We start from the raw sequence: 18,404 nt of genomic DNA on the forward strand, positions 1-18,404 counted from the left end.
GTGACAGAGTGAGACTCCAACTCAAAAAAATAAATAAATAAATAAATAAATAAAATAAAATAAAGTAAATCATCATACACTATGCCCTATTTATTTTGCATGCAAAGTCGACTGATGCCAGGGGTCTGATAAATGCTGAGCATGCCCTGGTCTAGTAAAAGTATATAAATAATACACCTGAAATTCTCTAATGAAATTGAGAGAGAAAAAAAGCATAGAAAATGGGCAGAAGCCAGGCTTGGTGGCTCAGCCTGTAATCCCACGCCTTGGGAGGCTGAGGTGAGTGGATTGCCTGAGCCCGCAGGTTCGAGACCTGTCTGGGCAACTTGGTGAGACCTCATCTCTACAATAAATCAAAAAATTAGCCAGGTGTGGTAGTGCACGCCTGTAGTTCCACCTACTTGGAAGGCTGAGGCAGAAGGATCGCTGGAGCCCAGCAGGTCGACAGAGTGAGACTTCAACTCAAAAAAAAAAAAAAAAAAGAAAGAAAAAGAAAAGAAAAGAAAATGGGCAGAAAATAATTCCAATCTAATGAGTTCAACCCTTCTAAACATAAAAAAAATAAACTGGGATCTTTTAAATACATCAAATACAGATGTCAAGAAGATATAAAGTGGTACTATACTAACACAGTATTGGGAAGGAAAGAGGGAAAATATACATAAATATAAAAATATATATCCATACACACATGCACATATATATCACATGCACACATGCATATGCAGCAGGCAAGTTAAAAACTGTTCTTATTTTATCACACATTTATAATATTTTTATTATCAATTTTCATAATCCTAATAATTCAACACCTAGATATTTTTCTGTTCCGAATTTTTCAGTCATCTCTTACCTAAAAGCGATACCTTGTAGAATTCAGACATTCCCTTATTTCTGTAATATATATTGTGGAAAATATATGGGGCAAGGTCCACCACACGTCAATGGGTTTCTTCATTTTGACTATTTACCAATAGGTAAAAGGTATACAAAGAAAATCTAGAGAAATCACTGAGCATAGATGTGTCTAATGGATTTTACTAAAGCCTAATAAGACACAGCATACACTCTGGAAAAGCCATTTTTAAAAATGGGAATAATGTTTTTCGTTTGCTTGTTTGTTTTGAATTGGAGCCTCACTTCATCACCCAGGCTGGAGCCCAGTGGCACGCTCATGGCCACCCCAGCATCCACCTGCTAGGCTCCAGCGATCCTTCCGCCTCAGACTTCCAAGTAACCAGAACTACAGGCACACACTACCACACTTGGCTAATTTCTTGATTTATTGTAGAAATGAGGTCTCACCAAGTTGCCCAGGCTAGTCTCAAATCCCTGGGCACAGGCAATCCTCTCACCTCAGCCTCCCAAAGAGCTGGGATTATAGGCTTGCGCCACCACGCCTGTCTGGGAATAATGTTTTAAAAAGAAATAAGTTCCCTATCTTCATACAGCTAAAAAAAATATCAAACTGGGAAGTGGACAATCAAACTTGGAAGCAGACATAGGCACAAAATGATAACATAAGAATAAAATATTGACATATGCGCAGATGCTACATCAAACCAGTAAAATTACCCTAAAAAATAATAACGTGCTAAGAGAACACAGCAAACATTTTGCATGATTATTATTTTTCCTCTGATAAGAGAATTTTCCTCTAACTTCAGTTTGATAGGATAAACAGATCTATAGACTACATTCCATCTGAAGGGGATTTATTTCTACTATTACTTCTAGTTATAACCAATAACTCTAGAAAACTCAGCATGTGTTTTGACCCAAACAAAGACATGTTTTCATTATAAGATTTCATAAAATAATATGAAAAATAAAGATTTTATCATTGGATTTTTCCAGTCACTGATGTGGTTTTGGAAAGAAATAAGCAGTCCAGATTTTTACAAAGCAAGTGCCAATGGAGTTGTCTGAAAAGTATGCAAAAACACTGATAGTAAAAGTTAACCAGCAACTTGACAACTGACACCTTCATGGTGAAACTTTATATCTGCTCACATTTTCATCAGTTACAGCCCTCTTGCCAAGCTCTTTCCCACCTCAGAGCTTTAATGAAAGCTGTTCTCCCCACCTGGCACAGGCTTTCCCTAAATCCTTCCCTGGCTTCTTTCCAAGTCTCACTTTAAATATCAGTTCCATAGGAGACATGCTCTGACCACCCTAAGTAGTCTCTAAGTCCCATTATTCTACACCAGCCCAATGATTTCATTTCCTTCACAGCTCTTACCACAAATAATTATACATTTACCTACATTTTATTGCCTGCCTTATTCACCAATCTATAAATTCCAGGATGCTGGGAGCTATCCCCACTTTGTTCATAACTTTTATCATTAGTGCCTAGTATTCTGGTGGTACACAACAGACACCCAAATGTTAAAAGAACAGACTTCAATACAATGCCTATTTACCCAAATTAGAAATGGAAATAAGCAGGAATTTAAAAATAAGAAACACTAGGTTCTAGTCTCAGCGCTGCCACAAGCACATAATAACCCTAGTTTCCTCATTTGCAAAATGAAGAATTCAGTGAACAATCTCTCACATACCCTTTAACTTCCAAGTCAAGAACCAGTGAGCAAGGGCAAACTAGTGAGGATAGAAAGATATGCAGAGACGCTAAATACTAAATGGTTAAAATAAGAGTGTCTTTAAAAGAACACATGAGAAAAATCTTACAATTCTACAATAAGAAAGGTCTAAGCATAATAAGAAATTCTGAACTTATTTTTAAAAAGTAAAAAAGCCCAAATAAACACAATCAGAAATGCAAAAGATCAAATCACAACTGACCCCAAAGAAATACAAAAAAATATCAGCAATTACTATGCACACATGCATGGAAACAAACTCAATAACCTAAATTAAATGGAGGACTTTCTGATATCACAAACCTTCCCAGGTTGAAACAAGAAGACATTAAGACACTAAATAGACAACTAACATCCCAGGATATTGACTCCATCATAAGAAAACTACCTACAAAAAATAAAAACCCGGACCAGGTTTTTACAAAACATATAAGGAGGAGCTGATACCAATCCTATTGAAAGCACTTCAGGCAATTGAGAAAGACAGAACTCCTCCTCAAATCATTTTACAAAGGTAACATCACACTGATAACCAAAACAGATAAAGATTCAACAAAAAAAGAGAACTGCAGGCCAATAACCCTAATGAATATAGATACTAAAATTCTCAACAACAAGATTCTAGCAACACATTTCAAAAATCATCCACCATAACCAGGTACACTTCATCCCCAGGATGCAGGACTGGTTCAACATCTGCAAGATCACAAATGTAATCAAATACACCAACAGATGTAAAAACAAGAACCAAATGATTATATGATTAGATGCAGAAAAGTCTTTTGATAAAATCCAGCATCCATTCTTGATTTCAAAAAAAATCCTCAAACACCTAGACATAAGAGGAACATACCTCAAAATAGTAAGCACCATCTACAATAAACCTATAGCCAGCATATTGCTAAATGGACAGAAACTGGAAACATTTCCCCTGAAAACCAGATCAAAAAAAGGTTGCCCACTCTCGGTCCTTTTGTTTAACATTGTGTTGGAAGTCTTAGCTAGAGTAATTAGATAAGAGAAGGAAATCAGGGGCACTCAAATAGAAAAAGAGGAAGTTAAGTTATCCCTCCTTGCAGACAATATGATCCTATACCTCAAAAACTCAAGAGAATCTGTAAGAACCTGCTTTCACTGATAAAAGACTTTGGCAAAATCTCAAGGTACAAAATAAATGTGCAAAAGACAATTTCATTCTTATACACTAACAGCAAGCAGGCAGGGAACCAAATAAAAAGCACAATCTCATTCCCAATAGCCACAAAAAAAAAAAAAAAAAATGAAATACCTCAGCATTTTCCTAACCAGAGAAGTGAAAGGCATTTACAATGAAAACTACAAAACACTACTCAAAAGAAATCCAAGAAGACACAAACAAATGGGAAAACATTCCAGGCTCATGGATAGGAAGAATCAACATTGTTAAGATGTCCATCCTACCAAAGGCAATCTACAGATTCAATGCAATACCCATTAAATTTCTAACATCATTCTTCTCAGACCTGGAAATGACAATACAGAAATATAAACATAAACGACCACGAATAGCCAAAACAATCTTTAGCAAAATAAACAAAGTGGGAGTTATCACAATTCCAGACCAAACTTTACTATAAGGATACAATAATCAAAACAGACAGTTATTGGTACAAAAATAGGCATATGGACCAATGGACAGGATAGAGATTCTGGAAGCAAAACCTCAATTTCTCAGCCAACTCATCTTTGACAAAGCCTCCAACAATAACCACTGGGGAGAGGAGAACCTATTCAGTAAATGGTGCTGGGAAAACTGTCTGATCACATACAGACAATTGAGACAGGACCACTACCTATCACCATACACAAAAAACAACTCTAAATGGATCAAAGACCTAAACCTCATACTAAAGAACCTTAGAAAACGCAGGGGACACATTATGGATATTGGAACTGGCAACCAAATCCTGATCAAAAACCCAAGCGCCCATGTTATAAGAGATAAGATAGACAAGTGGGACCTCAACAAACCAAAAAGCTTCTGCAAAGCAAAAGATACAAACAAGAGAGTAGGGAGACAGCCCACAGAATGGGAAAAAATATTTGCCAACTGCATATGTGACAAAGGCCCAACATCCGGGATCTAAAGAAACTCGAACATGCTGAAAGGAAAAAAACAAGCTGGGCTCGGTGGCTCAGCCTGTAATCTCAGCACTTTGGGAGACCTGAACCCGCAGGTTCGAGCCCAGCCCGGGCTACTTGGAGAGACCCAGGCAACTTGGCGAGACCTCTTCTCTGCAATAAATCAAAACTTAGCCAAGCGTGGTAGCACACGCCTGTAGTTCTGGCTACTTGGAAGGCTGAGGCAGAAGGATCGCCAGAGCCCAACAGGTTGAGGCTGCGGTGGCCAAGAGGTGTCACTGCCCTCCAGCCTGGGAGACAGAATGAGTAAGGTTCCAACTCAAAAAAAAAAAAGCTGGGCTCGGTGGCTCAGCCTGTAACCCTGTGCTTTGGGAGGCTAAGGTGAGTGGCTTGCCTGAGCCCGCGGGTTCGAGACCCACCTGGGCAACTTGGTGAGACCTCATCTCCCTAATAAATCAAAAAATCAGCCGGGCATAGTAGCAAGTGCCTGTAATTCCAGCTACTTGGAAGGTTGGGGCGGAAGGATTGCCGGAGCCCAGCAGGTTGAGGCTGCACTCTAGTCTGGCGACAGAGTGAGACCCCAACTCAAAAAGAAAGGAAAAAACAAACAGCCCCATTAAAAAGTGAGCAAAAGACACGAACAGACACTTCTGAAAAGAACATTAGGGGCAGCCAACAGACACGTGAAAAAAGTGCTCAGCCTCACTCATCATCAGAGAAATGCAAACAAAACCACACTGAGAGACCACCTAACCCCAGTAACAATGGCCATCATTAATAAAACAAACAAGAGATGCTGGCAAGCATGAGGAGAAAAAGGAACGCTTCTACACTGCTAGTGGGAATGCAAACTAGTGCAACATCTTTGGAAAACAAGACATCGACCTTCCATATGACCCAGCAACCTCCTACTGGGAATCCAAAGCATTCTACTAAAAAGATACCTGTATACACATTTTTACTGCTATACTATTCACAATAGCAAAAACATGGAACCAACCATGCTGCCCATCGAAACTGAACTGCAAAAAAAAGTGTGGTACATACATACAATGGAATATTACACAGCCATAAAGAAGGACAAACAAGGACTTTGCAGCAACTTGGATGAATTAAGAGTCTATCATACTCAGTGATCTATCACAGAAACAAAGAGCAGATACCACATGTTCTCATAAGCAGACCCTGAACATTGACCATAATACTATAAGAAAGATATTGGCAGTAATGGGATACCGCCAGGGTGGGTTATGGGGATACAACATCAATAAGTGTACCCGATCTCAAACCAGGCAAAGTGGAGACCAAAGGGAGGCCCAAACTTTACCTATACGATGACCACTTATATACCTAATCCACATCTTTAAAATAAAAAAGAAAAAGAAAAAGAAAAAAAGTGATAAATGTAGTTACCAAAAAAAGAAAAAACAAAATAAGAAAGAAAATAAGGAAAATTCCCTACGGAAAAATATACCATGACAAATTTAAAGCAAATTAATTGGATAAAAATATTTTTAACATACATGATAAAGAGTTAACATTCATGATCTATGGAGATATTACAAACCAATAAGAAAAAGTCAAGTAATCTAAAAGAACATGGGCAAAAGGACATGATCACAATTCACAAAAAAAAATAGTCATTAAACATATGTTCTGTCTTAATCATGAAAGATTTTATTTGAAAATGAGATACTTTCTTCCCTTTGCCTGTAAGTTTGATGAATATTTAAAAGAAGGATAATATACGGTGTGGACAATAAATAAAAGAAATGGTCTCAATCATACCTTTTCCATGATTGTATAAACAGGTGCAACTTTCTGTAAGGGATCATGGCAGCAGCTATCACATTTTATATTCTATATCCCCATACAAATAGAGTGTCTTTTCCAGAGGGAGAGGGGGACAAAGAGGTGTAAGAGAAAGGGGAAGCAAATAAGTCACTTAAACAACCTAAATTTCTATCGAGAGGGGAAGACATAAATAGAATGTGGTTCTCATTCTTGTAATGGAATACTCTGCCTACATTAAAAAGATTGAAATTCAGCCATAGATACCTCCTGGGTAAGATGTCATCAATACAGTAAGAGGGGGTACAAGCTGGAGAACCAACTGTACAGTATGATCCTGTTTTGTTACAGAAAAGAAACAGTCGATCCACATATATACATATGTTCATATAAGCATAGAAGGTTTTATATCAAATTACTAACAAGTTTCGATGAAGAATGCAAATTCAAAGAAAATAATTTTTTACTTTCTTCTATTTGTGAATTGTTCAAATTAGTTACAAGTATGTATTACTTTCGTTATTACAAAAAAAGAGTAGTTTGAAACAGGTGTCCCACTATAATAAATAAATACACACACACACACACACACACAGGCGCAAAAACTTTTCAGACAATGTACTACAGGCAGGGTAAGATCACTGAGAGAGAAGGGAAACAAATGAGGTGCACCCCAGGATCACCTTTGCTTTCTCAAACAAAGCATGGCAATTTCACTGTATTGAGGAGGCTTCAGTGAACACTCTGAGCATTTATAAGAGATTGCAGAAGGGCCACACCTTAAAAGTAGGACTACTCTAACTATGAAGTAAAACCTATTCTAAACTGTATCTTACAATGCTTAAAAATAAGTCATTAAAAAGCAAGTCCCAAGCCGGGCTCGGTGGCTCAGCCTGTAATCCCGCGCCTTTGGGAGGCTGAGGTGAGTGGATTGCCTGAGCCCGCGGGTTCGAGACCCGCCTGGGCAGGCGAGACCCCCATCTCTACAATAAATCAAAAAATTAGCCGGGCGTGGTAGCGCGCACCTGTAATTCCGGCTACTCGGAAGGCTGAGGCAGAAGGATCACCAGAGCCCAGCAGGTTGAGGCTGCGGTGGCCGGGAGCGGCCACTGCACTCCAGTCTTGGCGACAGAGTGAGACTCCAACTCAAAAAAAAAGCAAGTCCCTGAAGAAATTAACCACGTCGCCAAACAAAACTCAATTAAGGAAGATAACAAATATGAGATACTCAGTAACATAGTATTCATAATGCTGTGCATATGTACAATCTAAAATTGCTAGATCTGTGAAGCAGAAAAATATGATAATCATGCTAAAAATTTGCCAATAAAAACATAACCAGAAATCATGCAGATAGAGAAATAAGCAGATAATAACTTCCAAGTATGTATTAAAATATATCTGAGAAGCCGGGTTCGGTGGCTCAGCCTGTAATCCCGTGCTATGGGAGGCTGAGGTGAGTGGATTGCCTGAGCCCGCGGGTTCGAGACCTGCCTGGGCTTGGTGAGACCTCATCTGTACAATAAAATCAAAAATTAGCCGGGTGTGGTAGCGCGCACCTGTAGTTCCAGCTACTTGGAAGGCTGAGGCGGACGGATCGCCAGAGCCCAGCAGGTCGAGGCTGCGGTGGCCGGGAGCAGCCACTGCACTCGTCTGGGGGACAGAGTAAGACTCCAACTCAAAATATATATATATAACGGTAGCACAAAGGAGTAGGAGGGAATGGATGTAGGGAATGGATGTATATATATCTATCTGAGAATTTAAAGGAAAAAAAAAATAATTAGTAAACTGAGAATCTCAACAGAACCTCATGGAAACTATAAAATTATTAAACATATTTTAAAAAAGAAAAAAAACTAACATCTGACATGAAAACCTTGTTGAACAGACTTAAGCAAATTAAAAGCTGCAAAAGATAAAAAATATCTAAGCTTTCATCCTTATGACAGAAAAATAGAAACTATCCAAACTAAAGAAAGGAGGGAGGAAAGGCTGAAAAAATTAATAGAACATTCACAACCAGTCTACAGCACATGTTTAGAGTACCAGAAGAAAGGTGAAAGGAACTGAGTCCAAAACTTTTATTTGAATTTTAAATAAGGGCTTTGAATCCACAAATCTACTGAACCTAAAGCAAAATAAACTAAAAAAAAGAAAAAAGCATCATAGTATGTGATAATTACATTTATGACAACCAATAATAAGAATAAAAAATTTTAAAGTAGTCAGACAAAAAATAAAAAGATACATTACATATTATATATAGAAAAACAACAACAACAATAAATGCTAATTTCTTTTCAAACACAAAGTGATCAATGGCATCTTTAAAGAGTTGGGGAAAAAGGTCAATCTAGAATTCTATATCCACAGAAAACATTTTATAAAAACAAAGGCAAAATAAAGATGGCTTGAGACAAACACTGAAATTTGTTATCAACAGCCTTGCATTATAAGAAATGCTAAATAATTCCTCAAGCTGAAAGAAAACACTATCAAATGGAAACTTGGTTTAAACACACACACAAAGAGTAACAGAACTGGAAAATCAAACTGGTAAATATAAGAGATTTTCCTTGTTTCTCAATTCTTACAAAGATACTTAAAAGCATCAAGATATTTGACAGTTTAAAGCAAAAATAGTAACACTATATCATGGTGATTTAACATATGCAAAAAAAAGCAAAATGGTAGCACAAAGGAGTAGGAGGGAATGGATGCAGATATGTAATAAAATAACTTTGAAATTCCCATTATAGGCCGAGCACCATGGCTCAATCCTATAATCCCAGTACTTTGGGGGGTCAAGGCGAGAGGACTGCCTGAGCCCAGGAGTTTGAGACCAGCCTGGACAACTTGGCAAGACCTCGTCTCTACAATAAATCAAAAAAAATCAGCTGGGCATGGTAGCATGCGCCTGTAGTTCCCGCTACTTGGCAGGCTAAGGAGAAGGATTGCCTGAACCCAGTAGGTTGAGGCTGCAGTGACAGAGAGCATGCCACTGCACTCGCCTGAGCAACAGGGTAAGACTCCAACTCCAAAAAAAAAAAAATTCCTGTTGTGTAAATCTTAGAGCAAATGCTAAAATATACAGCAAATACATATGGCTAGCAAGCCAACAGTGGAGATAAAAATGCAATAATTAAAACGTTTAATTAAACCAAAAGGCAGAAAAGAAACAGAGAAGAGACAAATAGAAAAACAAATAGTAACAACATAGAATTAAGCCTAACCAGCTCAATAACCACATTGAATATAAATGTTCAAAGCATTCCAAATAAATGACAGAAACTGTAAGCCTGAAAAAAAAGTAAGACTCAATTATACGCTTTCTCAATTATATGCATATGTATTAAATAAAAATACACACACTAAATGTAAACGAAGAGAAAAAAGAGCCCAGAGTTGACCTCTGGTTGAGCATGCCACTGCACTCCAGCCCGGCAAGAGACCTCAACTTGCTTTAAAAAAGAAGAGAAAAAAAGAGTCCAGAGTTGACCTCTAGCTGAGCATGCCACTGCACTCCAGCCTGGCAAGAGACTTCGACTTGCTTTAAAAAAGAAAGAAGAAAGGAAAAAAAAGTTTGAAGTCAATCATCTAAATTTCTTTTTTTTTTTTTTAATTGGAGTCTCACTCTGTCACCCAGGCTGGAGTACAGTGGCACCCTCATGGCCACTGCAGCCTCGACCTGCTGGGCTCAGGTGATCCTTCCACCTCAGCCTTCCAAGTAGCTAGAACCACTTCTATTTTTCATCTAAAACAATCAGAACAAATTATATCCTGTATACAGAAGGAAGAAAATAAAGATAAAGGCAAAAATCAAGAAAAACAAAGAAATCAATAAAACACAAATTATTTTATTGAAAAATATTAATAAATGTTTTTAAAATTTTTTGAGACAGGATCTTGCTCTTTGCCCAGGCTAGAGTACAGTGACACAATCATGGCTCACTGCAGCCTCAACCTCCCATATTCATGCAATCCTCCCAACTCAGCCTCCCAAGTAGCTGGGAGTACAGGTGCATGCTACCACGCCCAGCTAATACTTTGATTTTTTTTTTTTTTTAAGAGAGAGGATCTTATTATGTTGCCCAGGCTGATCTAGAATTCTTAGGCTCAAGCAATCCTTCCACCTCAGGATCCCAAGTACTGGGATTGCAGGTTTAAGTCATTGCACCTAGTCAGAATATTAAAAAATTGATAAAACTCTGGCCTAACTGACCAAGAAAAAAAAGACAGAGAACCCAAATTATAAATATTGAAACCTATAGAGGGGACATCAACACAGATCCTACAAGCAGTAAACGGGTAATACAAAATAATATAAACAGCTTTAAGACAATAAGCTATACAATTTAGAGAAAAATGTCATACAAAAAACTGAAATAGAAGAAAATTGAAAATTTAAAAGGCTTTATACATCCATTTCAATTAATTTTAATTTTAAAATTAAAATAATTAATTGAATTAAAAACCTACTTACAACAGAAATCCCAAGTTTCACTGGTGAATTCTATCAAACTTTAAGGAAGAAATAATTATATACGAACTGTTTCAGAAAAGAAAAAAGGAGGGAATACTTGACAACTCTTATTTTGAGACCAGCACTACTTCAATACCAAACCAGAAAGACATTACAAGAAAACAATGTAGATACCAGAAGTCCTCATGAACATACATACAATTCTGCTATCTATGTTATACATAATTATCTGCACAAAGATCTGAGGTTGGTTTGCCTTGTTGGTAGAATCAAGTACAATATTCAGCTGCTTGTTGATCAGAGATCAAGTTGACAGACACCTTCTAAATTATCTGGATAGTTGAGATCCCCCTATGTCCTAGCAACCTAGAATGCTATCCAACAGAAAAGATCAAAAAAGATACTTTGGAAAGACCTTCCTAAACTTTAACCTAAAAAAGAGTTAACAGCCGGGCTCAGTGGCTCAGCCTGTAATCCCGCGCCTTTGGGAGGCTGAGGTGAGTGGATTGACTGAGCCCGTAGGTTCGAGACCCACCTGGGCAACTTGGGAGGCCTCATCTCTACAATAAATCAAAAACTAGCTGGGCGTGGTAGTGTGCGCCTGTAGTTCCAGCTACTTGGAAGGCTGAGGCGGAAGGATCGCCAGAGCCCAGCAGGTCGAGGCTGCGGTGGCCAGGAGCGGCCATTACACACCAGTCTGGGCGACGGAGTGAGACTCCAACTCAAAAAAAAAAAAAAAAATGAGTTAACAATCTATCTCTTTTTTAAAACAATCTATCTTTAAGTGAAAAACTCAGATTATAAAACATTTTACTTCTGTAGAGCATATCTATAGTAACAGGTACTTACCAAAAAAATCTGAAAAAATAGAAAACAAAATGTGCTTCTCTCTTGAGGGTATACTTATTTTTATTTTCTGCCTTTTCATCATTCTTAGTTTCTAAAGCATCTACAAAGAATGTGTATTATATTTTCAATAAGAAAAAAATCATTTTCTCTAAAAATACAAAAAAGAGAAAATAACTATATAATCTGAGGATCCTGAATCACAGTTCTGGAATGAAACGTTTCATTTCACAGTCTGCGTGTTACAAATAGTCTATGCTTCCCAATCTTCTTCATGTGAAGACAAACAGAAAAAGCCGTATTTGGACGGCACCTAACAGTAAACAGATTGATGATGCTGGAAGCTGGAGGCAACCAGTTAAAGCTCAGGTTATCCAAGTGCCTGCCCAGCCATGGAGGGCTGATGGGATCTCAGCACATTTAGGAAGATAGTAGACAAGTTGCAGCTTACATCTAGGTAACTCTGGTTTATGGCATCTCAAAATCAAAAATATGAGAAAAATCTCAACTAACATTAACATATGCTCTAATTCCATGTGATATTTGTAGGTCACTAGTCAAGATAGAAAGGGAAGACTGAATTATTATTTTTTTTTTTTTTGAGTTGGAGTCTCACTCTGTTGCCCAGACTGTAGTGCAGTGGCCGCTCCCGGCCACTGCAGTCTCGACATGCTGGACTCTGGCAATCCTTCCAGCTCAGTCTTCCAAGGAGCTGGAACTACAGGCACACGCTACCATGCCCAGCTAATTTTTTTTTTTTTGATTTATTGTAGAGATGAGGTCTCGCCAAGTTGCCCAGGCGGGTCTCGAACACGCGGGCTCGGGCAATCCACTCACCTCAGCCTCCTAAAGGCGTGGGATTACAGGCCGAGCCACCAAGCCCGGCTCTGAATTACTATTTATGGCCTGACAAACAGAGCCAAAACAAGTTACAATCCACATTTAAAACATTCTCAAATGGCCTATCTTTTATAAAACAATAATTGAAAAATATCAAAGTAGAAACAAGTAGCTCCTATTTCAGTTTGCAGGCTCTGCAATACGTAGTTTCAAAGATGCATTAACAACAATCTGGATCCTTTACTCCAGGCACACACATGAAATATCATTTGGCATATGGGAGTTTTTCCCATAAAGATGAGTCAGATAATAAGCAAATGATCATTACCTCACATTATATGAAATGGAAAGAAGCCATTAATACAGCATTATGGTCATAAATTCACACATTCAGAAGCCAACAAAATAGAACATTAGTTCTCAAAGTATTATCTCATCCTCACTGCCACATTAACTGTACACACTAAAAAGTCTGACAAATATTATAATCTGTATGAAATAAAAAAGGGTAAAGCTTCCCGTTTTCATGTTAATTTGTAGATTTCTAGGTTTACTTATTGGTTAAGAGCAGGTATCTAATGCCAAAGCTCAAAAGAACCCTGAATGTAAGCATCACTCCAACACTCTAAGCTTGTTCCTCAGAAGCCTCATTAGCTCCCTTAGCCCTCACCAATGAGAGTGTCCTGGAGAAGCTGCTGATTCATATTGAATTCAGTTTCTTCCAGGAGGGCTACTGGAGTCAGGGCCTCCTCCAACAGGGACCCTCACTCCTGCAGGGCCTGGACTCTGGGGTTCGGTGGGGAGGGCCTCAGCCAGCCCAAGGATGCCATTTGCATTTGATAATTTTTCACAATACCTCTTTATTAATATATAAGTCTTTATATCAAATCTATTTTTTAAGACATCAAAAAGTTGCCCTTATGGAAACTGTGCAGAGCCAGAGTATACACATTCCTAAACCATTAAACAGATTTCTATAAGGAAAAATAAAAATGAAAGTGTTGCACTGGGAAAAAGGCAATTGAATATCCAAAATCATTCTTCTGGAAACTTCCTGACCCTTATACATTATTTAAGCCAGGTTTAGTCTACTCTAATAAGGAGGCAAATTCAAAAAATGCTAGAGCCCCAAGCCAATATCTCCCTTTCTATTATTCTCAGAAGAATATTACACAAACAGGGCATCATGTCTGCCCTTATAGTACCATTCATGCTATGTATACACATGTGGGTACATAAGGAATAAAAACTATAAATATCACGGCAATTATCCACAAATGTATAGAGTGCTACATATAATATAGATAATATTATATATAATAAATAAATACACATTCTTGTGAATTTCTAAAAGTAACCAAGAGGGGATAGGCAAATGTATTTTGTTCAGATGATTTTTCATTCACAAAAATCATCTGAATAGCTCCCAAGTGCCATTACACATGATGGGACCAAAAACAGTGCCTACTGTATATCAAGCACCATGCTAGGCACTAGAAAATGTGTTTTTAAGTTGAGTAAGAAAGGAGCCTCACCTTCAAAGAGTTTACAGTCTAACTGAGAATCAGACAAGCAAATCAAAAATTAAAAGAGGAAAGTAGACTAGAGTAAGTGGTGTGCTATTGGCACAAACAAGTAGTAGGAAAACAAGAAGATGCCCAAATGGTAAAGAAGAGGGCAGGAAGAACAGCTGATGCTTGAACTAAAAAAAAAATAAAGATAATTCAATATAAAGGTAGGAGCTTCTAGGTAAAAGGAACTGTCTGTACCAAGGTATGAAGAGCACAATAGCACCGAAAAGCTGCACACTGCTTTACCCTAAAACACAGGACATATGGCATGGAACTCTCACAGGGTAGGCTGATTGTGAAGTCTTTTATCCTAAATTAGAAAACATGAACTGTATTCCATAGTCAATAAAAAATAATTGAAAAATTTTAGGCAGAATCATAGTAATAGTAAAAATAACAACAATAATTTAACATCTCCTAGTACTCAGACTGTGACATTGTGCTAACAGTTTTACATGTTAGTTCATATAATTTTCCCATAAGTCAGTCTAAAAAATTATGCCTATATTACAGAAAATGCAATTGAGGCTCAGAGAGGTAAAGTAGCTTGCCCAAGGATGCATATCTAGGAAGCTATGGAGCAAGATGTGAAGAATAATGTAACAGAATTTTTTTCCGAAAATTATCAGTTTGCCAGGGTATATAGTGTGGATTAGTGAAGGAAATACAGAAGAAAACATTGTCAGCAGACTGTTGCAAAAAAACAAGTAAAAATGTTAAAACTCTAAAAGAGGGTTGTGATGATTGAAGTGCATACGTAGGAAACAAGAGCCATTTAAACAGACTCCCAGGGCCAGGAATGGTGGCTCACACCTGTAATCCTAGCACTTTGGGAGCCCAAGGTAGAAAACTGCTGGAGGCCAGGAATTCCAGATAAGCCTGGGCCACACAGCAAGACCTTGTATCTACAAAAAAATTAGCTGGGTGTGGTGGTGCAAGCCTGTAGACCCAGTTACTCCAGAGGCTAAGACATGGGGAATCACTTGAGCCCCAGGAGTTCGAGGATCACTGTGATGGTGCCATTGCACTCCAGCCTGGTCAACAGAGTGAGACCCAGACTCAAAAATCTCCCTCCCAGGACTTGATAAAGTTAAATTAAAGATGACTCTTTTCTATCATGGCACTTGGTGTAATTACAATGAATTATTTATTCTCTCTCTCTCCCCTGATGGACTGTAAACTCTTAAATCTGGATAAGCTATACCTTGTTCCCACTGTTCTATGCACCTAGGACAGTGCCTGAAACATAGTGGCTACTTAATAAACATCTGTCAAAGAAAGAAGGGGAGGAAGAAAAACAACTTCTAGAATTCTAGCTTGAGTGACCTACAGATGATGGTACCACTGAGCATTCAGGAAATAGACTGTAAAAAGGGAACATGTATATACAAATATGTAGAGAATTTTACATTTGCCAGTGTTATAATATGTATAACATATTATAATATGCTATGTATAAAGAGAACTCCATAAGAGCTCTATTACTACCTTATCTTCTAGGATATTTGAAACTGCATAAGATTAATAAATAGAATATCACCAGTTCATATGGGAAATCAAAATATCCTTTTAATATATTTGACCTATGATCTTCTTAACACATTTAAATGGCTGAGAATAAGAAAAATGAGAAAAGCCGGTCTTGGTGGCTCAGCCTGTAATTCCGCGCTTTGGGAGGCTGAGGTGAGTGGATTGCCTGAGCCCGCGGGTTCGAGACCCGCCTGGGCAGCGAGACCTCATCTCTACAATGAATCAAAAAATCAGCCGGGCGTGGTAACGTGCGCCTGTAATTCCGGCTACTCAGAAGGCTGAGGCGGAAGGATCACTGGAGCCCAGCAGGTTGAGGCTGCGGTGGCCGGGAGCGGCCATGGCACTACACTCTGGGTGACAGAGTGAGACTCCAACTCAAAAAAAAAAGAAAAGAAAAATGAGAAGGAAATTGGCCCTAGGCTACTTATGGTGTATTTGATAAGCACTTAAAACCAGCATTTCCATGAGGGAATGAGGGAATCCTCTGTATTTCTACATTTTGTCATTTTCACAATTAGTGATGTCTCCCTCTGCTTGCTCTCTTTTGCTGTCAAATATTTACCTTATCCTAATAGTGTTTTAAGATAAAATATGTATACTGCTTTCTTTCAACAAAGTAAGAATATGCATGTAAAGTACTGAATACAGTGCCTAGCACACAGTAACAACACTATAATTGTTTGTCATCATCAAAAATACCATGATTACGATCGTGATAATTCCTACAACTATTACACTGTTGAACTGACAAAAGATCAGACAGATGGAACTGCAGGTCCTGTAAATAAAGCATAGGTAATAGATGCATTTACCTAATATTACCTATTTCCTATAAGGTTCCTCTGCCTTTTCATATGCTGCTCCTGCACACTGAAATACTCCCCCTGTTGCCTTCTACCTTCTACTCATTCTTAAGGATGCTTTCTGAAAGTCACTTTTTTCTCAGCAGTCTCATCTCATACCCCTAGATAAAAAAATCTTACTAGGCTTTGTATGTTTCCTTCATTTGATTTGTCAAAGTTTGTATTTATATATTTGAGTGTCTATATGCCTCATGAGGTAAAACACTATGCCTTTTGCTTGCAATCATACTCCAAGTACCCAGCAAAACAGTTCATAGTCATAAATTTTGCCAAATATATCAAATGATCAAATCCCAGACTTTTTTTCTTTTTTTTTTTTTTGGGGGGGGTTGGAGTCTTACTCCACTACCCAGGCTAGAGTACAGTGGCACGCTCATGGTCACCCCAGCATCGACCTGCTGGGCTCAGGGGATCCTTCCGCCTCAATCTTCCAAGTAGCCGGAACTACAGGCGCATGTTACCATGCCTGGCTAATTTTTTTTTTTTTTTTACTGTAGAGACAAGGTCTCACTAATTTGCCCAGGCTGGTCTCGAACCTGCGGGCTCAAGAATTCCACTCGCCTAGGCCTCCCAAAGTGCTGGGATTACAGGCTAAGCCACCGAGCCCAGCAAAATCCCAGACTTTTTTACTAGTCTGTATCTGACCAACTCGTGGCTTACACCTAAATATCTCCAAAACAAAAGACTATGGACACTTATGAATACTATATCCTAAAACTGGTTTAGACTTATTAAAAAATTTCATTTCAAATCTCTCCAGTATGCACATCTTAAAACAAAATATTTAAGGCAGTAAGAAAAATCATTAACTGATTTAAAGACTTTATGGATTTTTTTAAATTATTTTAATAAACAGTCAAGATAATCCTTGTTAACAAATATTTATTTAATATCTATTCTAACTTTTAAGAGGCATTATAAACCATTACAGATCTGAAATTTTCATTTTTTAAAAATATTTGAAAATATTTACCTTGACATTTCCCAATAATAGATGTAAAATCATCTTTTGCAGACCTGAAAAAAATTTGAAAAATCAAGACAATCATTTTATCCTAACAACACTATTGTGTAAGACTATAAAACACCACGGATACTGCAGACTAGACAGCTTCTATACATAACAGTAAATCATTCCCTCTTTCAGAAACAGTTTTGTGCCTCAAATATGACCCTTTCATCAGTAACAATATTTTCTTCCAATCTTCTTATTGTATCAGAAATGGAGTTACACCAGGAATATAGTGATCCCGCATAATATGTGCTAGTTTAACATAGTCTTTTACTACAATAAAGATTTCTGGCCCCCATCCCCAAAGGTTCTGATTTAGTAAACCTGGGATGGAGTCCAAGCAAAAATATTTTTTAAAGTTCCACAGACTGATCCTAGTTAAGAGTCACTGACTTATTTCACATTACAAATTTTGATCACTTATTGGGAAAAAAGTAAATTATATTTACTTTTTTATATTTTTTATATATACTTATATTAATAAATCAAATAGCCTTAGTAGTCACCATATTTAACTAAGTGACCCACTTACAATCTGTGATCTTGAAATATATACCAGCCGGGCTCGGTGGCTCAGCCTGTAATCCCACACCTTTGGGAGGCTGAGGTGAGTGAACTGTCTGAGCACATGGATTCGAGACCCGCCTGGGCAGCGAGACCTCATCTCTACAACAAATCAAAAAAATCAGCCGGGCGTGGTAGCACATGCCTGTAATTCCCGCTACTCGGAAGGCTGAG

The 18,404-nt window shown here is 38.0% G+C and overlaps 1 protein-coding gene across 1 annotated transcript in view; it reads right to left on the minus strand.

Annotated features, from left to right (window-relative positions):
- Positions 1-18,404, minus strand: part of LOC103258057 (neuroblastoma-amplified sequence) — a 170,081-nt gene that overhangs the window by 137,041 nt on the left and 14,636 nt on the right. Inside the window, exon 6 of the mRNA XM_021711229.1 lies at positions 17,628-17,671. Within this exon, the coding sequence (XP_021566904.1) occupies positions 17,628-17,671 (44 nt within the window). The remainder of the gene's footprint in view (positions 1-17,627; positions 17,672-18,404) is intronic.

The sequence above is a fragment of the Carlito syrichta genome, unplaced genomic scaffold (assembly GCF_000164805.1).
Source record: "Carlito syrichta isolate Samal-C Ts95f unplaced genomic scaffold, Tarsius_syrichta-2.0.1 Scaffold301950, whole genome shotgun sequence".
Lineage (NCBI taxonomy): Eukaryota > Metazoa > Chordata > Mammalia > Primates > Tarsiidae > Carlito > Carlito syrichta.